Genomic DNA, 27966 nt, shown 5'->3' with positions numbered 1-27966 from the left:
TGAAAGTTTACAGAACTTAAATATTTATTTTTAAACCATTTAAAACCCCCCAAAACATTGAAATAAGCTTCATCTATAAACAGATTTACAAGACTAACAACTACAGAAGCTAGAGGAGCACTACAATTTGTTTCTGTGATGCAGTTATTCTGTAAAGCTTCAGATCAACTGTATTTACAACTTCTGCTGCTTTTACATTTATAAAAATATTTATTTAATCCATAACATTATTGTTTTCAAAAACTATTTCCAGACTTTGTTTCTCAGATATAAATTCTAATCGAATTTCAGTTATATAGCAGATGAAAGTTTTAAACAGAAACACTTTCTTAAAATTAAAACAAGGAATTAAAAGTAATTTCTTTTTTTTTTTTTATACAGTGTAGGCACCATTGAAAATAATTGTCCTTGGCATATCTAACCACCATCTCTCACAAGTGTCCTTTATATAAAAACGATGTAATGGCAACATTTGACTAAAAATGCAGTATTTACTTGCACACCATTACTTTTTCAATATTTGGCAGATATATTTCAGATCCTTTAAAATGACTTTTGTGCAAAAACAAAATGTGCAGGTCTGAACCATAAAATAAACACACCCAGCCTTTATCAAAAAATAAATTTACACCAACAGTTCCACAGCTAAGTACTGAAAAACAATCCCAGTTCAAAACTTCAGCATAATATACATACTGGGTTGAAAAAGAAAAGAAAAAGAACAAAACCAAAACAAAACAGAAGAGATTACCCACCTAGCAGTACCATAAATATATAACTGAAAGCAACTTTATAGTCTTACCTACTTTTTATGAAAAAAATCACTCCGTACTGCACAGTACTACCTGTTTGTGAAAGAATATCTATAACTCAGCTCTTTGCATATTAACTGGTAAATACATATTTAAAATACACTTCCAGAAAATTATAAACAAATTATGTTGATGTACTGTATTTAATGTATTTAAGAACAAAAACGTGTATAAATATCTTACAGGAGAAACAACACCACCACAAAGAACGCTGGTGTTACGCTTATACCTGCTTGTGAGGTATGTATCATGCGACGCTCGGCTTCTCTGGCTCCCTTCCACCCAGGTATATATAGTCAGAGGAGAAACATTAAATTAAATTGGACTTCAGGTTTCGTCCATTATTGCCAAAAGCCCCACCCCCTCAACTGTATTGCTTTAATTTTTCCTTCCACGATGATGTAAGATTGAGTTACTACTTGTTCTAAAAGGTAATACATATACTGTACATCAGGATATACCTGTTGCTACATATCACCTGCAAACTATTGACATATTGCTCTCAAATATATTTAATCATAGAGCTGCCTAAAATACTGTACCAATTTAGAATCATAGTAGATACTGTTGCAGGTTTGTTTTCCAGGGCACGATAACTATATGCTGGTCGAAGCAGGTGCTACAGCAATAACCTTGCCACTACGTTTTGAATACGCTCGTGAAAAAGCTATTTTCTCTGAAGCTTGTTAGTGATTTACAAAAGTTCAACTCATGAATACAAAAGACCTGTACATCCCTGTGTACAGGAACAAAATAGCATCAAAACATACTGTACTCGCACTTTCTATTAACTAAAGTAATGGTTATTTCTAAAAGCAAAACTGCACCTCAGCTTTTATCAGATTAAACAGGTGAAACTACAATATTAAAAGTTGTTCTTTACAAAATAATTTCCTGAAAATATAAAACCATGTGCACTGCCACAAAATAGTTGAGTAGGTTCTTTCAAATCCTCAAATCACCATCAATATGTTGCAAAGATCCAAAAGGCACAAGGAGCTCATGAGCTAAGCACTGCCAAGCTTGAAGTAGTTTTGGTGGGTTTCACTGGGTCCACACGAAACAGCAGTCAATTTATGTGAAGTTTCTTAGGATGAGTCATTAACAGAAAATCTACAGATATGAAAATGCAAGGAAGAGTGTTAATTATTATATTTCAGTGTGGCAAACAGCAAGCAACTACCTGTGCATCATTAAACTGGGACGTGCCTTCGCCTCATCCTAGCAGCTCAAAGGAAAACAAACAAGAAAATACACACCAGAAGACACACTCAAGAAAACATTCCCTAAAAAGATAATGGAAAAGCAGACTCCTTGACTTATTTGCTATAAACATGCTTGAGATACAATTGCAGACTAAAGGAAACAAAGTATGACAGCTACAATAAAACTGCAGTGCTAAAAGGCCAAGCAGAAAAAGTAACTGTTACTATCAGTTTTTGTTCTAATAACCAGAAGCATTCTGCATGACTAGGGGAGCTAAAAGCTGAGCCCTATACAAAACAGATATTCCACTTATCAAAAAACCGTACTCAAATCTCCCTAACACATGAAGTGCTCAAAATCAACTAGCTTTTCCCAAATGGAAGTGCTTCCCCTCACCACACAATGCATACACAGTACTAACTTACTTCTGAAATTTCTCCATAAGTTTCTTCACCATCTTATCTGTGATCCCTGGACATGTTGCTTCTGCCATATTGATGCTTTTTTCAAGTTCCTCAATTGCCTTCTTTCTGCTAGCATTATTTGTGTCCTGCTGCTTGAGCTGAGTAGTAAAGCAAAGGAGATAAAGCTTACAGAATTCATGAACACTCAAACAATAATTTAAAAACTAATTTGAAAGGAAAACTTACCTCAGCAAAGACAGGAGTGATTATCATAGTTAAACAACTCAAGGTTTTAACAAGATCCTGATCCTAAAATCAACAAAAAAGGATATCAGTATGTTCCTATGCAGTATATAAGCTGCATTTAACACACCATCTGATTTTAGAACTTCCTACGAATTCAACACAGCCCTTATAGTACATCTCAAAACAGGCTACAGGACAGCAAGCATTATGTGATGTGTAAGGAGATGCCTGATGGCACGCAATATATGGTGACAGCTCAATTTTCTCTAATATTATATCAGAGTTCAAAAAAATCATATCTCCATGAGCAGATACTGATCTATTAGTATGTGATATCTTCTGAAGTTAAGGCTGACAAAGTTAAAGGGATATATCAGTAACAAGCATCATCTCTTGAGGTACAAAAAGGCTGTCAATTCTTATGAAAAAGTGTATAGTTACCAAGTTTTAACACTACCTTCCTTAGAATGGCTACAAAAGCATTCCTTAGAAGAACTCCTCAGACTACATACCGTCCCATTCTGCAGCTTCTTTGCATCCGGTTTCTTCCGAACTGTAGTAAAGCTCCACTCCGGATGAGAGTTGTTTTCTTTGTTACTTGATTCCCTGAAGGAAAAGGATACGATTTACACAACACCTGCCACAACAGAATGCTAAGCAGCCATAGGTAACCCAAATACATAAAACACATCTATAAGGATTATTTCTATGTCTTAAAATAAGAAAAAAAACCCATGTATTTAAAACTCAGGAAACACTACCTCAGAGACCAAGCTGAAATACTACCAAAGCAAACAAAAAGATGCTGTCTACCTATAGGACCTCCCTTCTCCAATGGCATCCCGCTGAAAACAGTTATCTGATATCCAGAAAAACCAAAGACTTGCAGAATGTACGTTGCTCTACCCACACTGTGCAAACAATATTTCCAGTTGTGATTCATTACTTTTTGTATAACCGCTAGCCTCAGAGTAGGAAACACACAGCACTTAAGCAGAACTGAAAATGAGTTCAGAGGTTAAAAGAAGTTTAGAGAACAAGCACATAGCCTGACTTAAGCATCAGCCTTTAGCTTCAGTTTTCTTTTAAAGCCAATGCAAAACACAGAGAACAAAGCTAAAGAGACTAAATTGTGAAAGTTAACTTACGAATCAGAACCATCGGAATCACTCTCATCACTACTATGTCCCTCTGCTTTCCATCTCTTAAACCTATCAATTAGCTCTGTCAGGTATGAAGTCTTCTTGGCATTTTTCATAATGAATTTGTGCTTCAGGAGTTCTTTTGCTGTAGGGCGCTGTGAAAAACCAAAACACTGGAATATTTAATGTCATGCTAACATTTCATGACTTTAAATGTTAGCAGGGAAGATCTGATACAACAACAGACTCTCAGTCCTAACTTACACAGCATCAGGAAATTAGTAGAAACAGGAAGTCAAAAAAGCCAGTAATCCACATTTACAAGCACTCTAAAAATATAATCAAGTCACACAGACTATATTGCTTACCCTTCTATGCTAGAAAGTACACACCCAGGAAAATGACTAATCAAGTTTCTCCAATGCATTTCCTTGTAAGCAGAATTCAGACAGAAAACAAAAGTTCTACCAGGGAAGAGATCTAGGACTCCTCCGTTAGGTTTCTCTGCTGACATTATCCTAGCTTTGCATGCATTTTGGGAAGCTGCCTCTGCCATCACTTCTTTTGTCATTCCTCCTCCTTCCATTACTTTAAACAGAAGAGGCTGGGGTGGAGAGAACTATTAAAAAGCACTGTTGCTATTTCCAGTCAAAATTAGTCCTCTAGAATTATTTTAGTCAACTCTGATGCACTACGTCAGCAAAATACTTCAGAAGCGTGCATTAAAAATAGAGACATGAACATCTCTACATGTTACAAACATACACACACACTTATCTACTCACAAATGTTGGATCCTTATTGAGACATGCATCGATGAACTCTTTAAAAGGTTTACTGAATTCTCCTAATAAAGTTGGAGGATTGTTTTTTGGAATGAGAAACAGAACTCTCATCGGATGCATATCAGAGTTGGGTGGCTCCCCTTTGGCTAGTTCGATAGCAGTGATTCCCAATGACCAGATGTCAGCCTGAAAAAAGGAAAAATTACTTTCAGTACAAAGTTGAATGCCATCACAACCATGTATTTAGTAACTGAAATCTGCATCTATATAATAGAATCAGTTTTAGTCTCAGTAGATAATGCACAAGGATTGTTTTTTTTTTTTTTTTTTATAGCCCAAGGCTATTATTCCTGAAGACATAAGTGATTTAATCAGTCTTTCAGAACTTTGGCTAATGAATACAATATAATATTCTTGCACTGTTAATTTCTTTCCTAACAGCCTTATGAATTTAGCTAGGAAACAACCAACAACTCCAGTTAGACCTGAAACATCAAGTTGGAAGCACAAGTTCCTGAAGAATCATGAAGTGATATTGATTTTACCTAAAAGACAAATTTTATTAACGCCTCATTAACTATGAAATCTTCTTTCAATTTACAGTCTTCTCTCAAGTGAAATATACATTCTTTGCACTATTTTTAGATGAGTTACAAGAGCTATTAAAATCACTATAAGCACTTCTCATTAAAAACTGCCTAGAAATGATTTAACTACACGTGGCAAAGTTGTAGCTCAAAGCTGCCCAATAAACGCGTTGCAGGTTCCATCTCCGCAATGTTCCTTTCCTATTTAGAAGACCTAAAATATCTCTATTAAATACTGAAGAATTAAACAGCTCACTGTTACTAAAATATCATAACCAACGAGCATAGACTAGAAATCAATGCATCCTGTGCAAAACCCTTCATCTGTTGTACCCAAAGGCTTAGGAAGAAAGGGGAAAGGGTACTGCTTGTGCAACAACATTGAGGAGACAAGCAGATTAGGTTGCTGCAGAATGTAAATGAAGGGATGGTATAGCTGATACAGGAAAACCAGAAGATTAATTATTTTAATTTGTACTGGAGACCACATTTTTAAAACAAGGTAGAATGCTTTCACAAAATGCCACAGAACAAGTATTACAGTTGTAATGCTGAAACCCTACACATGAAAGTTACAGCTGAATGTACAAGCTCCTTACTATCATCCCTGATATGCATACAAATTTCTTCAAATCTGACTCTGGGAAAGACCCCTGTGGATCTTTAGAACATCTCAGATACTCAACAGGTTTTTTTTATTAAGGCTCATCACAAGTACAGTTACAGACTTACTATCTAAGAAAAACACTACATAAGTTACTTGGTACATACCAAACGGTTTAGCTTTCTGGATGTATGTAAACAGTGCTGACATTAGATTTTCTGCACTAAAATACACAGCCATTTCACTGACACCACGCTCTAGAGCATCTGGTGGGCATATATACAGGAGAAATGGGACTACTCCCTCCTTATTATCATTTTTTAATCAGCAGCTCTGAACCCTCAGCAAAATATAGCAAGGGGACAAGGGTGGTGTCTGCTTTTCTGCTGCTAGTTAAAAGCCTGTAATTTGAAATCATTTCTTTTTCCAGTGCTGATAGAATTAGAAAGACAAAAAACAAAGCCATTTATGTTAGATCAGCAGATAGAGAGAAGAGATCCTCTACACTCATACTTACTTTGGAATCGTATGCTGACTGCTGAATAACTTCAGGGGCCATCCAAAATGGAGTTCCAACAAAGGTATTCCTCTTAATTTGCGTGTCCGTCAACTGCCCAGCAACTCCAAAATCAGCAAGCTTAACGTCACCTTGCTCTGATAACAAGACATTGGCAGCTGCCAAGGGAAAATAATACAACATCTAAGTCAGAATGCTGTTCTGCTTACTTTTGAGGACTTAAAAAAAAAGATGCATTTTAAGTGAACCTTTTATATCCCTGTGAATCTTCTTCTCTGAGTGCAGGTAGTCAAGACCTTTCAGGATTTCCTTTAGCATAGTAGCTATCTGGAACTCATCAAAAGGCCCAGCACGAAGCTTTAGAAAAAACACACAGTAAAATAATTTTAGTCATAAATCAATAACAAGGCAGAAGTTATATAAATTAATCTTAAACTTGAAACATTTTTAATTTAAAGAGCTAATGGAATTCATAAAGTGAAGATTCAATTAAGTAGCTTAATATTCTAGCAGAAAAAGATGCCGTTAGAATAATCATCTTCACACCTCCTCTACTGATAATACATTACAAATTCTGTTACTTTTCTATACAGTACACGCTCCCCTCAGCATGCAACACACATAAAAAGCTAGAATTTCCCATGAAGTTTTACATTCTTATCAAACACAGCAGACCCAATACTGCATTTAAAATGACTGCATTAAGAAACTGTTTATTTCAAGACTTTTTAAAGTTGTTCCAATATTTTTGATTCTGTGCTTGCTTTTGCACTAAGAACATAATGCACAACTGTCAAAGCTTTGCACATCAGAAAACTATGTACATAAAACAGAATAATTAAGATGTGTGATTCTACTATTTAAAAAAACACAACAAAAAACTCACAGCAGTGAAATGGAGAACAATAAAAATCATGGAAAAGTTGAGGTTAAGTAAAGGAAATAAAAATTAAGTTGCCCTTTAGAACACTAAAACCTAAAACCACTGAACACTACTAAAAATCCCCACACTACCTCATTATCTTCTGACAGGCCAAAAGAGACTACAAACTATGTAGAAGCGTTAAAGAACTCTCACCAGCTTCTTTCTCAAGAAGACCAAATTCCAAAGCTACAAACTATTACATGTTGCTCATAATTACTATGCTTTTGCATTCTCAGAGTAAAGCTGATACGATGCAATGTCATGAAGTTTCATGAATTTCGTGAAATAGACTTGTGAGGCTAAGCACATACGCAGATCCTTGCAGATAGAACCACTGGTGGCAAATGTATAATTAACACCATTCTATAATACTGAAGACATGATACTACTTCAGATCACACAAAGAAGGCGTTATATTATCTTGCAGGAAAGGGTGGGTCTCAAAGCTTTACAGCTGAGGTAGAGCTGTACTGAAAATATGGGGAAACCACATCCACACACAGCGAACTGTGCTCTTGCACTGTCTAAAATACATCCTTCATGAATGCTCCACTATCTGAAATAAAAGGCACTTTCATGTTCACCCAAGATTTCTGAAAGTGGAAAACTAAACACCTTTTGACCAGTTAATTTTAACTGCACTCCGTGGTGACGTACAACGTTCATTCCTGAGATCCAAACCTAACAGAAATATTTTGTATGCAACTGTAATGAATAACCTGGTGGTGGGGCCCGCAGAAATACCCCCACCCTCCCACAAGTTCCTCCTCCATATGTGGCAAACAGTACTTCTATACCAAGAAAGAAAACTACCATCTTGCATTTGACTGAGAATGAAAGTTCCCTCATGCTTAGAAACCACCATTAGGAACAACAAATACACAAGAAAATCAGCGTCAACTCAATGCACCAGGATGTAACAGAACTATTATACAAATTAACACTTCTTGAAGCATTACAATGTAGCTCTGATGTAACTGTGAAATCTGGACTCTGTTACTAAGAGATACGTACAACCACATAGGTTTTACTAGAACTTAGAATGCAAATAATCATATACTTACAAGATCCAAAGCTGATCCTCCACCCAAGTATTCCATTATTATCCATAGTTTTGTGCCCTACAGAAGAAATGGGAGACGTTAGAAGACCAAGGGTACCATTAAAAAAAAAGAAATGGTACTCCAGTGGAGTACCAGCCAGCTGTTAGAACACAAACAGAGCCCCATGAATCACCAAGTTACAGCTCCTGGGCAAGACCTCAATCCTACAAGAATGCTCGTGTTTCTGAAGTCTTTACATCAGATATTCCAAACCAACCACTAAAAGGTCAATGATAAGAACAACACAGTTCCCCGAAGTTGTACTTTTTATCTGATTATCTTAGATTTCACTGGGTTTTTCTTCTCTGTTTTGTTTTTAATTTTAAGCAATACTTCGAAGTCCATGGGTACCTTTCTGTTCTTCATTCCATGCTATGTGAATCTTTACTCCTGGGAGTTACTGTGCTTTCTTTATTCAGATATCTCAGCTACAGTACTAGAATTCAAGTTCTTCCAACAAGGATTTTCTAGATGCTGCTTTTGTCCTTTGTGAGCAATTGCAAGAAGTGGCTGACTCACATAAACAGAAATGGAAAGATTTGGTTCAAGATACATAGAGTTTCAAAACTGGGAACTTTTCCCAACTGCTCACCAAAATCCCCTCACATTTCAGGAACAGAAACCTAGAACAGTAACCCATAGGTTAATGGGTAAGAAATTACTGGAGTAAAAACACTTATTTGAAAAGCACAGCTATCAGAAATACTAATATAGCCCAAGAACCATGTACGCTTTCTAAGTAGGAAGTCTTTACTGGCACTAGTTCCTTACAGCAAAGCACAGGCTTATAGCAGAAGTCCTTTTTAAACCCTCTTGCATTCCACATTGTATTCTGACCTACCCTATTTCCTGACTAGTGATAGAAATCTAAAGGAAACAACAAGCAAATAAAGGTGCAGTTTCTGGAAGTACCACATCCAATTATACTAACAAGGCACACTCTGTTAGATTTACACTAAATTTAAGAAACACGCCATTTATGAGAGTCTATTCCAATATTATGAGATCAGCAGGGAAGGGTTGGCTAATTTTGGCAGTTTTTATAAAGCCCAACTTTGTCAGTTGAGAAGACCTGCAAGGAGCTCCAGTTTAAGGCAAACATTGTGGTTACCAGACGTGTTTGGAGCATTTGACCATTACTTGAAAACGGTATAAGGTGGAAATGAATAAGTACTGTGTTTCTGAAATAATGTCTCAAAGAAACTGCTGCTATCCAGCATAATCGGGTGGGGATAGTTTTTAGCCAAGCATGTACAACCTTTTTCCTAGCTATTTTAGGTCAACCATGTATAAATAGACAATGTAGAACAAACAATATCTTCAGATGGCCTCAAAGCTTTGCTGCACTGAGTGCTGTACAGTTTTGCTGGAATACACTGGATGTTACTACAGGAATTTTCCATACTAAAATCTGAAAAGCTGAGAATAACTTCAGGCTTGTTTTAAAAGCAAAATCGAAAAAATAAAAACAGCCCAGGTGGGTTCAGTAGTTACAAGTTACAGGATAGATAATTAATTCCCTAGCCCAAAGGCTACATGGCATAAATAAGGAAAACAATCCACATGTTTTAGTCACCCAGAGATGATCACTCTCTATGGGATCAGACAGAAAATACAGCTCAAGTATTGTATCAAGCTTCACAAACTGGCATAACTAGAACACACCAGAACTGGAGTAACTCTCAGTAACTTTAATCTTTCTCTTGGATAAGTTAATAAGGTAGTAATACTGACATTTTGACACGACAGAGCTGAAGACAACACTTTAGCACTCCAGCATATCTTACACTACTACACTGCTATGCACTATCATTTTGAAGGGTGCTTTCCACAATCTATGTTTTATTTAGTGAGGTATGATGTTAACTGCAATCAGAGTGCAATCCTGGATGACAACTCAAATTTAGATGCTCACCTACTACAGACAGGAATGTCTACAAACATCTATGTCAGGATTTAAGTTATCTTGCATCTACAAAAGCTCATCAGAACAGCTATAACCTTGCACAACTCCACACATAACAGCAAGACACTACATAAAAGGCAAAACCCTTTACTACCCAACACAGATGTATTCACCATGGTACATTCTTTAACTACATGTCTGTACATCACCTACCAATGCTTAGATCTTGCAAGACATCCAAATTTAAGGGAGAAAGTGATCAAGACTAGCAAAGTTTTAAGATTCATTCAACAGTAAATTCCCATTTGAGCTCCAAAGTTCAAGATACAAAGGTATCTCATGCCTTCGTAATTTGGGAATTTTGCACCTTTTTGTTTCACAATAATGGAAAATTAGCATTAGTTTTATCTGAGTGGTAAGGAAGTAGACCTTACCTTGTATCAATAATGTTTTTAAAATATCTACTAACAGACAAATAACACTATGTTGTTAGGTAAAAATATTTAGGGGATGTCTGTATTCTTAAAACCACATTTACAAGTCAAACAGGCAAGCCATAGCTAAAGAGCAGCTAGGCTGCAGAATATAACAGTATCTTATATGGCATCAGTTGAGCCGACTAGGTTACAAATTAGTAAGTCAAGTAATTGAGATAAAGACACTCTTTCCACCTCTTGTTCAGTTTCTGCTTAGCAGGAGGAACACTGGGAAGATCCTGCATGTTGCTGGTAAGTCACAGGGCCCCTGGGACTGGGTCACTCCATTCCTGTTAGTCACAACACTGGCTCTGCATCCTGACATGCAAGAAACTAAGCACAGTGTAAAGCTCCAGAATATTTAAAACAGACTGTACACAGAAAAAAAAACCTCATCTGAAAAACTTAACAGTTAGAGAATCCTCACAGTTAATATATCTTATTTAATGGTTTCATCGTAACATTCAATTATCAAATGTGCTCTCTTACAAAGGAGAAGAGCTGAAGCTGACTGGGACTTGATGGCAGTAACCATCTGCTTATTCAAAGCTCAATAAAGTTTGTTACTTTTAAATACTGAAATACACCTATGCTCTTTTTGCCACTACCTTCGAAAGTATTTCTAGGAGCTATTTTCAACAATCTGTATGTATAAAAACCAACAATCCTATTTTATCACTTTTGACATGACCTTGGTACCAGTCATATCCACTGAGAACTGGTATTACTCTCAGCAGCCTAGGACTCTGCTTTCTATGAAATAACATGTCTTAATTTTCAGGATCTAGCCTCAACATTCTTTAACCTTTAATTATAAAGTCATTTTGTACAAAATTGTACATACTTCAGTGTTTCCAGAAGAAGTCTACAGAATATGCAGAACAAAATACTGAACAGCTGAATACTAAGGCTGACAGCCATTCTCAAAATTATAGCTAATAAGAAGTTAAAAGCCATAGCAACCTTAGTTTTTACTTTTAAGAATAGACAGATAGTACTCTCAAAATGCCTGTTATTACCAAAATTAGAGTCAGCATAGAAGAGTCTTTGGACACTTCTAACAAAGGCAATACAGTCTTCCCCCCGAGGAATCTCAAGCTGAAAGACCTAGTACCAGCAACCAAGGATAAATCTAGCCTAAGATACTAATTAGGCAGGGAAGAGCAAGCAATACAATTAGCTGCCATGCTAGTCTGGGACGAAAAACATTCCCATGATTTCTTTTTTAAGGGAAATTTCTTAAGGGAAAATAAACAATTTCACAAACATCTTTTCAAATGTCACCCACAGAAGTTTTCCCCAAAATAGCAGAGGTAAGAAAAATCAGGAGACCAGCATTAATCTTCCAGAATACATCAAGAATGGAAAGAACCCAAACAGCAGTAAGGAAAGTAATGCAGAATTAACACACACTTGCATTCGCCAGGAATTTTTAAAGAGCAGAAAACCCTAACCAAGAGCCAGCAGTTATATCCAGCTATTCTGTCAGTGCTATACGTTTATGTACTTTCAATTTTTATTTCTGTAGGTTTGTGTGTTGTTGTGTGTGTTGATTTGATGTTTACTTTTTTGTTGAGCTTGTTTCTTAAATTATGCCTCAGATAACACTTTAGACTTACGTAACCACTTTGTACTGTTGTCAGTTCTACTTTGTTTCAGGCCTATAATGCACAATTACAAACATCTCTACATGGCGCAGGGTTTCCTTCCGTATCAAATAAAGGTTTCTCTTTCTTGTTAGTCTAGCTATGAAAACATTTTTCCTTCTCCAAAAAGACAAAATTGCACTAGAAGTTGTAAGGAAAGAAAGAGAGAACGTCTTTCTCCATGTAGTTTTATATCAGCAACAGCAATAGGAATCTTCTGTCAACCCCTTTCCTTTTGTAGCCATTTTGTGAAAATCTGAGCCTTAAGGAGCATGCAGCAAAAGAAGCAGAACAAAGTCAATACCATTCAAAGGAAAAAACAGTCAAGCTGATATAACACTTCCTCAGTTTTAGAATTTTTCTTCTGCATCACTCAAAACAGCCTGACACATTGCAAGTAAATATTTGTGCAGTACCACACCTTACCTTTAAATATGATCCGTAGTATTTCGTTACGTAAGGACTATCACACTGACTTAAAACAGTTATCTCTTGCTGTATATCTTCTATTTCATCTTCTGCTTCCTCGAGGTCTATGATTTTTATAGCAACCACTTGCTGTGTCCGATTATCAATTCCTTTAAAGACTTCACCAAAGGAGCCTTTCCCAATGCGTTCCAGTTTTGTGAATAATTCTTCTGGGTCTGCTCTATGATTCTAGAGAAAAAGTTAAAAAAAAATAAAAAAAGATATGAGCTATCTTAATTTACTTCCAAGTTATTAGCCCTCATTACTTCCCAAGAAACACATCACCCAGATTTATCATCATTAGAGGGCTCATATCAGATGAATTTATTTCCCGTACACTAACTTCTAATTCAGCTATTAGTTACAGAACATATATTATGCAATTATGTCAAAGGTAAATGAATTTCACCGAGCGAAGCATCAGGTACGAATCTCATTTCCCACATAATGCTTTTAAAGGAAAGAATAGAGCTGTTCTTAATATTAATCCCATCTGTGTGGTAATTCAGAAGTCTACAGAATGCAATTACTGGCACAGAAGTGCTAACATCATTACCCATGTGAATAAGGCTGGGCTCTCCTACGAGGCCAACAGCCTCGAGCAGACAAAGCTCCACTTCAAGTAATAAAGCACAGGCGTAGCTGCAAGAGGACTGCAGCACCTGGAGCCCACCAGCAGCATCCTCCACCGAAGCACACTGAGCTTCTGAGATCTGCTAAGATGGTGCACATGCAGAGCAGCAAAAAGGATTGAGAGATGTTCAAAGGAGTATGAATGCAGAAATGAAACTGAAGCACTGATCAGAACTAGCTGATAACACCCAAGCATGCCTTAGATGGGGGAGCACAGCACCAGACAGTATAGCACTCCTGAGGACACTTAGTTTATTCTGAAGGTTAACTGCTCTATGATCAGCACTGACATCATACAAAGATCTTAACGCTTCCCAGCTCCATTCAAGCAGAGAAGGAAAGCAGAGGAGGGCGAAAAAGAAAGGAAGGAAGCAAATTATCACTTTTCTTTCAAGACAAAGCATATTACATGGTTGCTTGTGTATCCAAAAGCCACAGCAGCGATTCCTGATGGATACAGATGACCTGAACTATAATTTAAGAACACAAAACTTTGGAGCATAGGAAACATGCAGAAAGGTGAATTTAAGAAGGAAAGCAGATGTGTTAACAGAACAGCTCATGTTTTGCAGAAGAAGCAAGTTAAATACATTACCAATTACCAAAAAACACAACAGGATTTTGAGAAAGATGACCTCTAACACTTGCAGCAGCTTTGCTGTTGTTAACTTGTCATGAACAAGAAACCTCTGCCCCAAGGCCCTCTGATTCTGACGCTTGATGTCTCTTCTGCATGCCCACACGTCATGCTTACCCAGCAGACCAACTGAACTGTCATGGCAGAAGTGACAGTTTTGGCAAAAGCAGCCATTGTGCGTCTGCTGCATGGATTATGCTGCACAGCAAAATACTCTGGTACCAATGTGAAACTCCACAAAACACCTTTACACCATCACCTTGAAAATGGGTGCAAAAATCTTCACTGGGAAAACAAAAATATTGCTCCTTTTTTGATTGGAATAAAGCAGTGAACTCACCGCCTTATCGGTCCCTTATTGTTCCCTTCCTTCTATCAGGATCAGAACTTATTCCACAATATGGTGAGATGAACCAGGGAGCAGATTTAGTTAAGAGTTAACCACATCATTTGTCAAGCTTATTTTCAGTGGAATCAATTCACTGTTCATATATACCAAGCTGTCATTTGTGCTATCACAAGAGGAGGGAACATTAAGTAGTATGACAGATTTGTGCTGATCTGTGTAGTTGAGGTTTTAGCTCTTGCAAATATATGAAACACTGTCGTGCCTGGGTGGTACATTAAAGCAACAAGAATTAGGAATTTCTCCTTTGCATACAAAGAGCTCTTTACTGCTCTGATGCATTAAAAAGCAAAGAAATACACAAAAATACACCTTCACAAAAATACCTATGCATAAAATTGTAGGGTTCCCCCCCCCCATATATTGCTAGATCTACTGAAGGACTTGAAAGATAAGCAAACACAATCAAAGCAAGTGAATGATGAGAACTATTCTGACTTGAAATCTGGGATAATTACAGGATAACAAATATAAAGTGAAAGAAAGCAACTGTAGGCCTCATGACTGTTAATTAGCAAACTAATGTACTCCTGAACTACAGTGTCAATTGCAGTAAGAATAGTTAACAAGTAGTTCTTCATTTACATAAAAAAATTACATGAAAGTCTAAAGAGAGGTCTGGCAAAACTTTTTATTAACCCTGGAACAGTCAGCTGCAGAAATACTAGCTTTCCTTTGAGATACCTCAGAGCCTGTGACTCCCATTCAAGTTACCTACTGCTGGATTTGATAGAAAACCTGTTGAACACTTCCACATAGATAAAAGAAAAGCACTGTGCTCCCAGACACAGTCACTGATCCAACCTTCACAGGAGCCTGATGAACTCAAAGAGCAGCTCTTAAGGTTTCTCCCCAGGGAAAATGCAAGTAGAAAATTCCTCTGGACTCCTCAGAAGAAACACGCACCATTCCACCCTATCCACCCACTTAACAGACAACAACAAGGCAGGCTTCAACTCTCACCCCCAAGCTACTTCAGGTGAATCAGAGCTTTTAAGGCTATTTTAACTTCCAGCAATTCCTAATGCCATCATGTGGGAGTGCTGCAGTATAGGGAGAGATCGAGCAGGCTGGATATCCTGACACACAGAACTCCCTGCACACCCATGGGAGAGAGCAGAACAAAGGCACATCAGAGGTGAACAAATGGTGTGTAATTACTAAAGGAAAAAGGCAGATCTTTATTCTGAGCAAATCCTTTCACTGCAAGCAAAGTCAGCTTTACAACTTCTGCTATTCACCCAAGCTGACAAGTATTTGTAGGACACTCAGGACAAAAGCAAGGATTTCTGAACAATCATGGCTCATATTGAGGTAATTTCTCTTGGAAAGGCTTCAAACTAAGAACACTCACATTACTTAAAAGACAGGCTTAGAACAAAGCTGCACGGTGAAACAGACCTACCTTTACCTTTCTTAATTGCCTTATCTTTCTGGCTACTGTTCTAAAATATTCCTCTACATCTCAAACAAAAACTGCAGAAAACTACTTTCTAATTGAAGATGAATTAAGAAGATGCAGCAATGCCTATTCTATCCCTCTCGGGACAGAGAAAGATAGAGATATACTTTATGTAAATAAAAAACGTGTACATACACCAGCAACATACACCACCGAAATTCTGCAGCAGAACTGTCGGTTAAGCCTCTAATGTGCCAAAAATTAGAACTCTAACACTACCAACACTCCTGAGCAAAACTGTTACTGTGTTCTTTCACTGAATAGGAAAGAGGTTTAAGAAGCTTTGAAAGTTGCCCAGGAGTAACTGTGTGCACTATTATTATTATTTTAATTGGTTTCTATGGAGAGTCAGGTCTGTTGGGCAACAGATGGTATCAGTATAATAGACAGAGTATGGACTCCATCACCTCTGATAAGGTAACACCTGTAAGTGGACAAGTCAGTAAGACTTGGCTCCCCTCACCCCTAAGCCTGCTCCTACAGGCAGAAGCAGCACCAAATATGACAAGCTCAGGCATATACACATGCCAGCTTCAATCTAGCCAGCATGAATAACAGCACCAGTATCAGCATGACAACACAAGCCCTCTGCATAGCTCAGGAAGTCCACCATTTCAACAGCACAGCACAACTACACAACCTACACTAGTGCTTATCAAAAACTCTCCTAACCTTCTATCTAACTACATGCCATTACTGTCTGGGTTCAAACACAAGTGTATCTACACACACAAAGTCCCAGAGTCATGCCACAATTTGGCTAGGAGGGGACTTCAAGAGGCCCCACTGTCCAGCCTGCTGCTTGCAGTCCCCATATAAAAACCTCTACAGCCCAACAACTTCTGCCAGCATACCCACAATAGCTGCCATCAAGCACTCTGCCAATATGGCTTACATAAGCATTTTCTTTTTTAATAAACACAGCAAAGCAGCAAATGTCCTGGCTAGATTCAGCTACAGGACCGGCTGGCTGACTCACCTTCCTATCTATCGCTGACCCTTCCATATACCTGTTCACCAAATTATGCATTCTTCTTTCTATCATTTCTATCATTTTCTATCGTTCTTTTAAAATACAAAGGTAAAGCATGCTGCATATCTGACTTCCAAGACTACACAGGCTTCTCATGATATGCATCAAATTATGGTAGGTTATTTAGTAATTAAGCTGTATTATATAGTATGTATTATAATACTGAAATACAAATGAACAACAGGTAGAAAAGGATAATCTCCACATAACATCTTATTCAAGACCTACAATTCACAGAACTGAGTCTTCTTGTATTCAGTAGCCTTTAAGGAAATTCATTAATGAATCTTCTTACAACTGGATGAAAAACAAATTGTAAAGTATTTTAGATGCAAACCATTAGCTCAGTTTCAGTCCAACTAATTCAGACCCAAGATCCTCAAGTTGTCCCAGAGCAAATAATTCAGCACAGTCACATTAGATTCCTTCTAAGCAGTCCACCAGCGTGAAAGCAAACGCTATTATCACAGAAGTATTTCTAAAACCTGAATCAGAAATGCTGTAGTGTTATGTGGATGCTCAAACATTTCACAGGGTTCATTTGGACTAGAAGTTCCCTTAAAATTGTAGGAGTGTTACAGAATAGCTCACCTACACTGGGAGAAATTGCTCAAACACAGTTAGAAAGCATTATATGAAAGACCAAGTAATTAGCTCAGAAGATTTAGTAAAAGAGAAGACTAGAGTGTCTGCCGTCACATTTTCCAAGTATCCCCTCCAGTGGGGCCATAACATGAAGTGGCATCTTTGGCAGTCATTAGAGTTACCTGTGTAATTTCAAACACTTCAAACAATTTATAGAGTAAAAGTCTGACCTTTCTAAATCTGCTAGAAGTCAAGGGTGAAATTTAAGGAGAAGAGCCATCTTACAGAAAGCTTCTGGAGAAGATTGTTGTGGTAAAACCTTAAACAAAAAAAGCCTCATCTGTTGTGCTGCCCTGCGATCATATTAGCATTAAAATGCCAAATCAAGAATACATGCAAGCTTTGCTGCTGAAGCCAGCGTGTACTGCACCATTTCTCTTAAGTCCCAGTGCCTCAGTTACAGCTGACAATAAAATAATCTAGGCATCGTAACTGTTACTTCACTATTAACTGCAAAATCTAAGACATCCTATTGTCTTAAGAATGCAATGAGTAAGAGACATGTGGTTTTTGATATCATGTTACTGACTTTCAGGTCACTTCATCTATTGTCAGCATTTACCTGACTCTAACAAAACACTGTGTCTGGGTAGAGCACACTGAAATTATAGGTAATCAGTTTATTCACAGATACTATCTATTCTCAGAGAATAAGTTACCTGTAAGTTTCTGTTCTCTTTACATGCAAAAGAAAATTTAAAATGTGGGAATAGGATTGGTGAAACCAACAGGGTATGGGATTTTGAAGTAATGTCTTACTCAGCCAAAACATCTTAATTGAATTTCTTTTCATACATTATCTGCATGCAGCTTCAGAGATTACCTAAATTATAAGCCACACACATTCTATTATATATCTCTCAATATCCATGTATTTTATTTCCATATTTCACCTACATAGGGAATGTTTTACTTCTTTACAAAATAAAGCCACAACAGGTGTAGAAAGACTTTAATTCCTAGATCACTTCTTCACCCACATATTTTCCCTTAAATGCATATTACAATGTAAGTTACTCACACAGTGCCACAGGCTTGTATATGTATATAATATTAAAAACAGTTTGAAGTCAATGAAAGCACAGGTGCAAATCATTATCACTTACAAAGAACCAGGAAAAAAAAAAGAACCTGTAGACGTTCATAATAAGGGTGGAACCTGCAAACATGTTTTCCTCCATCCTGTATGCACTCAGGCTTCTCGGTGACTTTCATAGGGAATTCAACTCCGATGTCTCCCTGCAGTCCTTTCCAAGACTCCAACATCAAGGTAACAGACATCACTATGCTTACCAGAACCGTACAGTAAGTACTCAAGTAGAAAGTGACTTTAAAATGAAGTTGTTTTACTGTCAAAGTATCCAATCTTTATGCTACCTAACTTTTCTACACTACAGGGAACAAAAACCAGACCTGAGCCCCACTGTCCATAAAGGGGACCTAAGCTCTGTTACATCCTTAGTGATGCACCTTCTTTAACTCAAGGCCAAGACTCACTACTATGTTTATTAACAACCTGAAAACATTAGTGTAAAACAAAAACAAAACAAACAGAAACCCACAGGACTGTTTTCATTACATTGGCTGTAAGGCCAGCTGCTTGACAATTCTTACAACTATCAGTTTTAAATACCAGCTTTCTCTCTTGCCCAGCCTCAGATTTTTAAGGGAAGAATCATCTTCATTCTCCAGCTCTTTTGAGCTGTGACAGATGCATGCTGTCAGCTGCACAGTGTGCTGAAAAAGGAAACAACCCAACTTACTTCCTATATTCTTAGCTATTCTCCCACTTCAGTAGCACAGCATGAAGCAGCTTAGGGAACAGGGTACATAAGCAAAAACCAAGAGGAACAGCACATTCACTATAGATGAGCCCTTTGATGCTGGAGATTATACATTAACCCCAATTGTTTACATATTCTGCATGGAGGAAAAACATAAAAAGGAAGTCTTCATGCCAGGGAGGTTTTACGTAACATGCAGTTAACAGAGTCCCAGTAAACTTTCATTCTACATACAAATATCTTTTAAGCACACAGTATTATCTAAAAACAAAAATCCTCAAACCACTGCATACCGATGCCTGTCCTTCATTTGATTCCATCTCTGAGGAGCACTGCCTGGCAAGGGGGAGGAGGGCCACAAATTATGTGACCAGATCTGCACTGTAATTTGAAATAAGAAGGCCCAAATGACAACACTCTATAGCTAGGATGGCTGCATGTGCTTTGATGCTGACAGAAGTCGGAATTCAACAGATTCCTGGATCACCAAGTGTTCAAATTCCATTCTGTATTTTATTATGGAGTTCACCAAGCTGCTCTTCCCAAACAAATGTAATCTCCTTTGTTGAACAGAGCAGGACAAACGACTGCTGAATGGACAATTAACCCACCTCAATGAACTGCCTGGACATCAGAATTAGAAGACTACTCCAGTTTCTCACTGGAAAAAAAATATTTGCACTCTTCCTATTCTATGAACTGCTTTGAAAAACCTAATCTGCAGAGAGATTACAAAAGCCACGTCTAATGGGAACACGGAAAAACCACCATTTATGGGCTGCAGCCTACTCGCAGTGTATGCCCTTCCTTTCAGCCAGCAGCCTGCTTATCAGTACACAAACAGCTTTTTTCCCACTTTTGCCACACCCATTTAAAGGAACAACTACATCATGGCTCTGCCAGCAATAAATTATATAATTTGGGCATTTGTACTATTTTTATAATACCTAGAGGCCTAGCATCTGCAACTGAATTGCAATTCCTACACTAACTTCAAAGGCCTCCTCACTGATCTATCATAGAAGCCACTTAAGCATTCATTCCGTGCAAGTTAGAACACGATATACAGATTTCCCTCCTGTAAACATGATTAAACTCATGCTATAATCCAGATAGAACAAAACAAACAACAAAATCCAGCTTTTTAAACTTGCTGGTTCATAGACCAGAAGTCAGCAACATAACCTGAAGTTGAATGAAGACAAGTATCCTTGTTAAATCTCTCTACCAAAATAATTTACTTCTTTTCAGGCTAAATAAAATTAAAACGTGACAGGAAAAAAAAAACAGTAGCTGGAAAAGGATAGCTCCAGAACACTGCATGGGGGTAAGGAGCAAGCCAATAACTTTATTTCACACAGACTGCACTCCAGGAATAATCACTGCCTGCAATAAACCCCAAATGGGAACCTACAGTTAAGGGATATGACACCATTCCTTTAGTTCTGGAAGAGACCCTTTGGAGAAACATGGCAGTCTTCTAGAATCCTGCATTCCCATCATCTCTTCAAGGCCTCCTCTTCAATACTGGCCCTTGATCCTATCAATCACAGTGGATCTGAAGCTACAAGAAGCATACAATGAGAAAACAGAAATAAAACTCCCACCTGAGTTACAAAGGAAGGAAGAAACCTTCCTCACCAAGAACCAACCTGGCCATTTCAGGGAACTTCTTTTTCCATGCATGGGAAATGCCATAGCATGGCAAAGCAACTCATTACATAAAATGCAGAGGGAGGGGGTAGAGGAGGAAGAGAAACACCTTAAAAAAAGAAAATCAGATTCTTCTTGCCAACTAGGCTGGAATAAAGCTGAGCAGGAATGTAGAAGTGTTCTTGCTGTGAGTGGTTGCCAGATAACGCCTTCCTAGGTGAGAGATCAACGGCAGTGATCTCTGCCAGTCTGCCCCACCACACCCAGCCTCTGCCCAGCAGGAGTTTTCTGCCAATGCTGGCACTGTAGCTGTGTGGATCACCTTGTCCCTCCATGTTCCTCTACATGCTTTCAGGTCGATCTGCATCAGTGGAACTTCAGTCTTTTTTTGCTCTGCACTTTACAGCACTACTAGTCATTCCAAGGTGAATGGGTTTTTCAGTATTTTACATTCAACCCCCAATGGACAAGCCTGCACTGAAATACAGCTTGACATCTAGCAAAACATAGATGGTAAATACCCTCTGATAATCCTCCATCCCCTCCAAGTCAACATTATTCTAATATTCAGGACATACACCCAGTTGAAAGAAAAGCCTGAAAAAGGCAGACAAGGTGAGGAATACAAACACTGAGGGAACAGATGGTTCTTGACTCCTGCTGCATGAAACCAGAGCTGTCACCCTGGGCTCCCACCATTCCCACAGCTCAGGTGTGAAACCTGTAGTTAACCAACAGTTCTCATTCATCAGTGCATATGGAATTCACGCAGACCCAAGATACATAATCCCACAAGGCTTTTCCAGGTACACTGCCTCAACCAAGACCATTCAAATCCAAATTTCTTGGCAAGACAAACTTTGCTTCACACTTCTAACACTCAGCTATTAAGGGAAGCTTTGAAGAACTGTAATCAAGAAAGATCTAAGCTGAAATTCTTTCCCAAGCCACAGACCTAAACAACACACAGTATATACAGTGTATCTCTGCAAAACCACGTGCACAAGATGAAAAGAACAAGACCAGCAAGATACTGTTACCTTGTCAGACCCTTTATTAACAACTTCACTGATGGAGTTCTTTCTGTCCTACTTACTAAGGTAGCAGTCCCTCTGGCAGAATGGTTTTCGGTACCACCAGATGGGCACCTTTCTCACGAGATTTAAGTTTCTCCTTCAGAACTAAGGATCGTGTTCTGTGATCCTCATCTAATCAGCAGGACAGACTTCTTCTAGAAGAACTGATGAAAGAATGAATTTAAAGAACAAATGACAGCTCTTTAAATAGTTTCAGAACATCAAGAAACCTGGTGAGACAGGTGAGGAGGAATTGGATTGCCAATGATTATTATAAGTTGGAAAGAAATAACAGGACTTGCATCAGTGGGCCCTGACTTGATAAATACTTCACCAACAGCTTACTCCTGCAGAGAGCATACATATAGCCACTAATTACAGCATACCAGAAAATTATGTTACAGAAGAGTTTCGAAGCTAACCTTGTACTGCTTATCCCCTACTCAATCCCCCCCAGAAACATCTGGGAACTGTGAACAAGTACCTGTCCATTATTAAACTCAGTTTGTTTTTCAGTCTTACAAACTGTGCTTCTCACAGTTTTTGACCCACTCTTCAATCTGAAGCTAATCACCAAACAAGTGACACAATCACTAACAGGTTTTAAATTCATCCTTTCACTTCTGGGGAAGACTGAAAACCATATTTTCAGGGCACTGAAAACAATGAAAATGAAGATAGGGTGCTTGCTCACCTCTACTAAGATGTTTCATAGGTCTCACGCTACAGATACTACTGCAGAGGCACATTTAGTCATGAGCTCTTAATGGTGTGCCACAGTTATCACAGACCTCTGAGAGAGCAGTGGGCACTTCAACAAGCTCTGCAGGGCATGGATCTCAGGCCTTCAATTTCAGTGTGAATCTTTTCGATGGTGAATTCAATAAAATAACCTCTACAGAATAAAGTAACAATTATGTGCATTTTTAAAGCTAAACATCTGGTTTTAGGCATATTTTTAAAATAACTTTTTGAGGGAAATTATTTTCTGCTCAAAAGTGATTGTATCAGATGGTGCAGAAGAGCAAAGCAATTAAGGTGAGAAGAGTCGAGTTTGGCTTATGTATTCCCTGCAGCTTCAGCAGATTTGCTGAATTCCAGGTCAGTGCACTTAACCAGTGTATAAAACTGTAAAAACTGCACCCAAAAATTACTAGTAAAAGACTGCTGGAGATTTTTCCTTCTCAGGCTGATAAAAGTGTCTGCTGAATTCCAGTTGGTTATACCTACATAGCTTCCACATAGCAAACACTTTTCAAAGCTTGCTCTATCCTCCCTTGATGATACTAAGCCAATGTCAGTATGACTGAGCTCCGTTTTTCTTTGTCATCAGAATAACTTATCAAAGTGCACGAGATGGAAGAACCAAGCTCAGCTAATGAAGCCTGAGCTGAGTTAGCAGACTGCTATTAGGTATGATACAGCTTGTACAGCAAGCACAACAAGGCAAACAACTGCAGCGTTAAATTCCACAAATGTTTTCATGTGAATCTACTTGAAGAAGCAAACAGGCATGCCCTTCCTATGTTTTAAAATGCTATCTTCCTGCAGCCTGACTGTACTGTGGCTCAAAGCTCAAATACCTTAGTCCAGTTTCAGTTCCTTGATTTAACTGCCAAAACTCTAGAGTCCGTTCTAGCTCAGTTACAAGGAAGTCCTCTTTTGTAGGTACTGTGGAAGTCCCATAGTGTCCTGTAAGAGCTGGACGTCCCAGTTACCTCTAGTTAAGTCATGTTTCTAAATAACAGAAGTGTAAAGCCTTTACAAACTCACTGCAGAACTACCTGAGTGCACCTCAGTTCTGAGGACAGCAGTACATCAACAGGTCTTTTCTCAAAGGTTCAAGTTCCTCCAATGCACACCCTCTAAACATTTAGGTATCTGACAGTAATGAACTGTCTGCTCTTAACTAAGAGACACTCCTGAAACTACAATGAATAAGGCTTACTAGAAACCTGACACACCTCCAGACTATCTTTAGGCACCGCACAAAGAGCACCAATTTAGTTATTTACTTATTAAATCTCAGCCCATCACTTCCAAATCTAAAAGCGATTTCTCTTTTCATCTCTCTACACCACCCATCTAGCAACTAGATGCTAACTGATCTCCCTCACAGCATCCTGCAGGGAGAGGCTCTCCAGCTGCCAGGCTCAGGCTGTGCGCTGAGCAGTGCTTTGCAGCTGGTCTGCTCACTGGCATCGCAAAGAGCAAAGCTCACCCTTACATTCAAGTTTGTATTTAATCCCTTCAATTGTGAATCAGAGTACAGTGGCTGACAGCTCACATGCTTCTGGCTGCTCTGCTTTTAGAGGAAGTTATGCTTTTTATTGCAGAATAGTCTGGATGTGAGTAAATGCAGACGAGGTCTAACTAACCTTTGTGGCTGCACTCAAAACTGCTGCCACACAGGATCAGGATATACCAATAAAGCCATAAGAAAAACAAAAAGTTAAAAAATATATATTTAGATGAGTACAATAGCAGAGGAACAGAAATACAAAGCCACAAAGTGGGTTCCAGAAACACATATACAAACAAGAAACACAGATGAGAACAGAATCAACACGAACACGAGTTAAATAATATTTCAGACCTGGATTTTGCATAACGAATTGGAATAGGAAAAGTTTACCTGCTGAAAAGTATGCCAATTTAAATAAAGAACTTATTACTAATGTGAAGTTCCATTGCTGAAGTCTGCAGACCAGTCAGGAAATTCAGGATGCTGACAGCAAAGTTCCCTCACCGCCCACCTTAGAAAAGCTTACTGTCACTCATTTGTACTAATGAATTTTGGGGTAACATGTAAGATGCTGTCTACAACATAAGCCCATGAGAAGACACATGAATCTGATCTGACATACTTTACATTTTCTGATAATTTCAAACAAACACAACCCTCTGAACCACAAAAGCTGAATGAGCTTCAATCTGACTCATTTTATGCATTTATTGAGTTCTTTGACCATACTAAAGAGGCTTAGAAGTTTGACTGCTGAATATGTTCACATCATACAACTGATGCAAACTGGGTCTTTCCATGTAAGTGATAGGGAGAAAAAAAAAACATATTTAGGAAATTGTTTGCACAGGCATGAATTGTTGGGTATAACATCTGGTTTTGTCAAGGACACAAGACAGGTTAAACAGAATGCAACCACTAAATAAACACATAATTCTGTAACTATTCATAAGGGCAGCAGATAATACTACCTCTGGGTCTTCCATTGTTGTCATACTACTCACAGGCAGAGTTCAAGTTGACCAAAACAACTCTATGGGACCTTCAGTAAGGTCAAAAGAGCTTTTGTAATGCTTCAGTGATAAACTGGCAAAGTCTTTTTGGAGTCCGATTTCTTTGTTTGTTTGGGATGGAAACTATAGGGTTACAGTGAAACTGAAGGATTGGTACCTGAAACACATTCTCTAGCAAATTCTGTTTTCAACTGTTACATTCAGTGAAAACACTTCCCTCAACACAGACTACAAACAAGGAGCTTGACATTACATGCACTTTTGCACAGTACTAGTTTTAATGTAACTATTGGATCTTCCTCCTTCGCAGGCAAATCTCTTTATTCCTTCTTTAGTAGCCATGCATTCATTTTGATGCTGAGCAGATGCACGGATGCTTTTGTAATCACTTGGATGATCTTGAATGAACAGTTCAAATAGGTATTAAAAGGAGGGGGAAAAAAAAGTAAACTTTATACTTAAGACTACCACCTTCTGCCAGAAGATGTTTTGTTTGCTTTCTTAAACTACATTACAGTCCCTCTTAAGGTACGGTGAGGTGAGTAATTTTGCACCAAATCCAATTCCCTTGTATTATAAGATTGTCAGGACTTGTGTAATAGTATTCATCAAAAGTCATCAAAAGGAGCTACTTCTTAATTCTATACAGCTGTACATATCTAACAGCTAAAAAAATAGAGAGAAAGGGTTTAAAACATGTCTATATGTTAAGAAATTTGGATTAAGCTAACAGCACTAGAGAAACTATTACATAAACGTTAGTGGTTTAACAACAGAAAACAGGACCTCGAATAATTTCAAGGTCTTTTCGTGAATACAAGGCAGCCAGGGAAAACAGGACAGCAGCAGGTCAACTAGATATGACAATAAGGAGTTGATAAGTTTGGATTTTGAAATAGAAGACTTCCAAATAGGAAAATGTTAACAGAAGACAGAGAAGAAAGTGGGGCTTATGTCATTTTATACCAACAGAAAGTCTGATTTCAGAAGGCCTTCAAATTACTAGAAGTGAAAAAGGTAAACCAAACCTCAGCATTGCAACCAATGCAAATTAGTATAGAAGTGGTCTTTATACATCACTTCTACACTCTAAAAAAACATGGAAGATACCAACAAGGAGAAATTTTAACCTTCTGTTCTGAAACCTCCTGGACCCTTAACTGTGCATCTCATTTAGATGCATCATAAAGGCTTCTCTGTTGTTGGAACAGGAGAAAAGGAAAACCGACCCTCAAAATCCTCAGCTATGGGGCAGGTATGGCAATCCCAAAAGCTGAGAGGAAGCCAAAAACGCTGACGGAGCTGCCAGTCTCTGACATGCAGAAAACAGCACTGAAATGAGCTCAGCTCCTTTTTGTTTGACAAAGATCTCTGCCCAAACTCACACAAGGCTGCCCAGCAGAATAAGAATGAAGAGCCAGAGGTATCCCAGCCTCCCTCTGAAAAATCACTTACATGCTGCTTGTTTGTTTGTTTAAACAAGTTACACAAACACACGAAGGACACCGGGCCTCACTCCCAGCCAAGGAGAGGTGGCATTTTCTGACAGATGATGGCTCCCAACGGCATGCAGCACAAACATCGGCCCTCTGCTCGCACCCTTCCCCGAGCACCAGGCCCTCGCTACAGGCAGAGCAGCCGGGCTCCGCGCTACAGGCCCAGCGCCGGCAGTGGGAAGCCCCGCGGGGCCGATACGTCGTTTCCAGCGCACCCCGCGGTTCACTTCGTTTCGCCTCCCATCAATTTCAGAAGCTCTTCCGCGCTCCGGGATGCGGCCCATCCCGAACAAAGCGGGGAAGGGCGCTCAGCCCCGGGCGGGCCGCAGGTACGCGGCACCGCGGCTCCTCCCCGGGCCCGCCGCTACCTCAGCGCAACCCCTCCCGCAACGCGAGGCCTCCGGCCCGTTCTCCCCCCAGGCCGAGCGAGGCCTCCCCGCTTCCAGGCCGCCCCGCTCCGCCCGCCCGCGCTCCCTCGGACCCAGCGCCCCAACGGCGGCCTCCGCGCGACGCCGCTTCCGGAGCCGGAGCAGAGCCCGCCGCCTCCATTTTGGGACCGGCGCGGCTCGGAGCTCACCTGCATGCCGGGCACTTGCACCGCCACGGGCGAGTGGGCCATGGCGGGCTGCGGCGGCCGGGCGCCGCCCGCTGCTCCCTCCTCTCGGCCTCCCTGCTGCTGGGCGGCGGCGGGGCCTGGAAGGACAAAGCGGCGGGGAGCGGCTTCAGCGCGGGCCGCGCTCCCTCCTTCCCTCCCCGCGCGGCCCCGCCCGCCGCCGACTCACCTCGCTGGGGCCGCGGGGCCGGGGCCGAGCTGCGCGACGCGGGCGGGAAGGGGTCCCCTAGCGCCGCTCTGCCATGCCCGCCGGGCTCCCCGCGGCGGCCCTGCCCATGCCCCCCTTCCCGCTCCCGAAGCGGGGACGGCGGCTGCTCGGTGCTCCCCGGGTGGCGGCTCTCTGCGCGGCCGGGGCTGGGCTCAGAGCGCCATGTCGGGCCCCGGGCAGGAGGAGGAGGACGAGGAGGAGGCGGCTGCTGTGCGGCGGCGGCTTCTTCCGTCTC

The 27966-nt window shown here is 39.6% G+C and overlaps 1 protein-coding gene across 2 annotated transcripts; it reads right to left on the bottom strand.

The window, feature by feature from the left end:
• Positions 1-27966, bottom strand: STK26 (serine/threonine protein kinase 26). Of its 2 annotated transcripts, XM_015278244.4 has the most exons (12): positions 27693-27966; positions 27488-27603; positions 12786-13016; positions 8293-8349; positions 6552-6660; positions 6304-6461; positions 4596-4781; positions 3817-3965; positions 3181-3274; positions 2669-2731; positions 2444-2580; positions 1-1925 (listed from the first exon to the last, which is right to left on the bottom strand). In XM_015278244.4, the coding sequence occupies exons 2-12, from the start codon at positions 27527-27529 to the stop codon at positions 1901-1903; spliced, it is 1251 nt and encodes a 416-aa protein (XP_015133730.1). In that variant the 5' UTR covers positions 27530-27603; positions 27693-27966; the 3' UTR covers positions 1-1900.

Source organism: Gallus gallus, chromosome 4 (assembly GCF_016699485.2).
Source record: "Gallus gallus isolate bGalGal1 chromosome 4, bGalGal1.mat.broiler.GRCg7b, whole genome shotgun sequence".
Classification (NCBI taxonomy): domain Eukaryota; kingdom Metazoa; phylum Chordata; class Aves; order Galliformes; family Phasianidae; genus Gallus; species Gallus gallus.
Note: the sequence above shows the minus strand (reverse complement) of the source record. Positions and strands in the feature narration are given on the sequence as shown.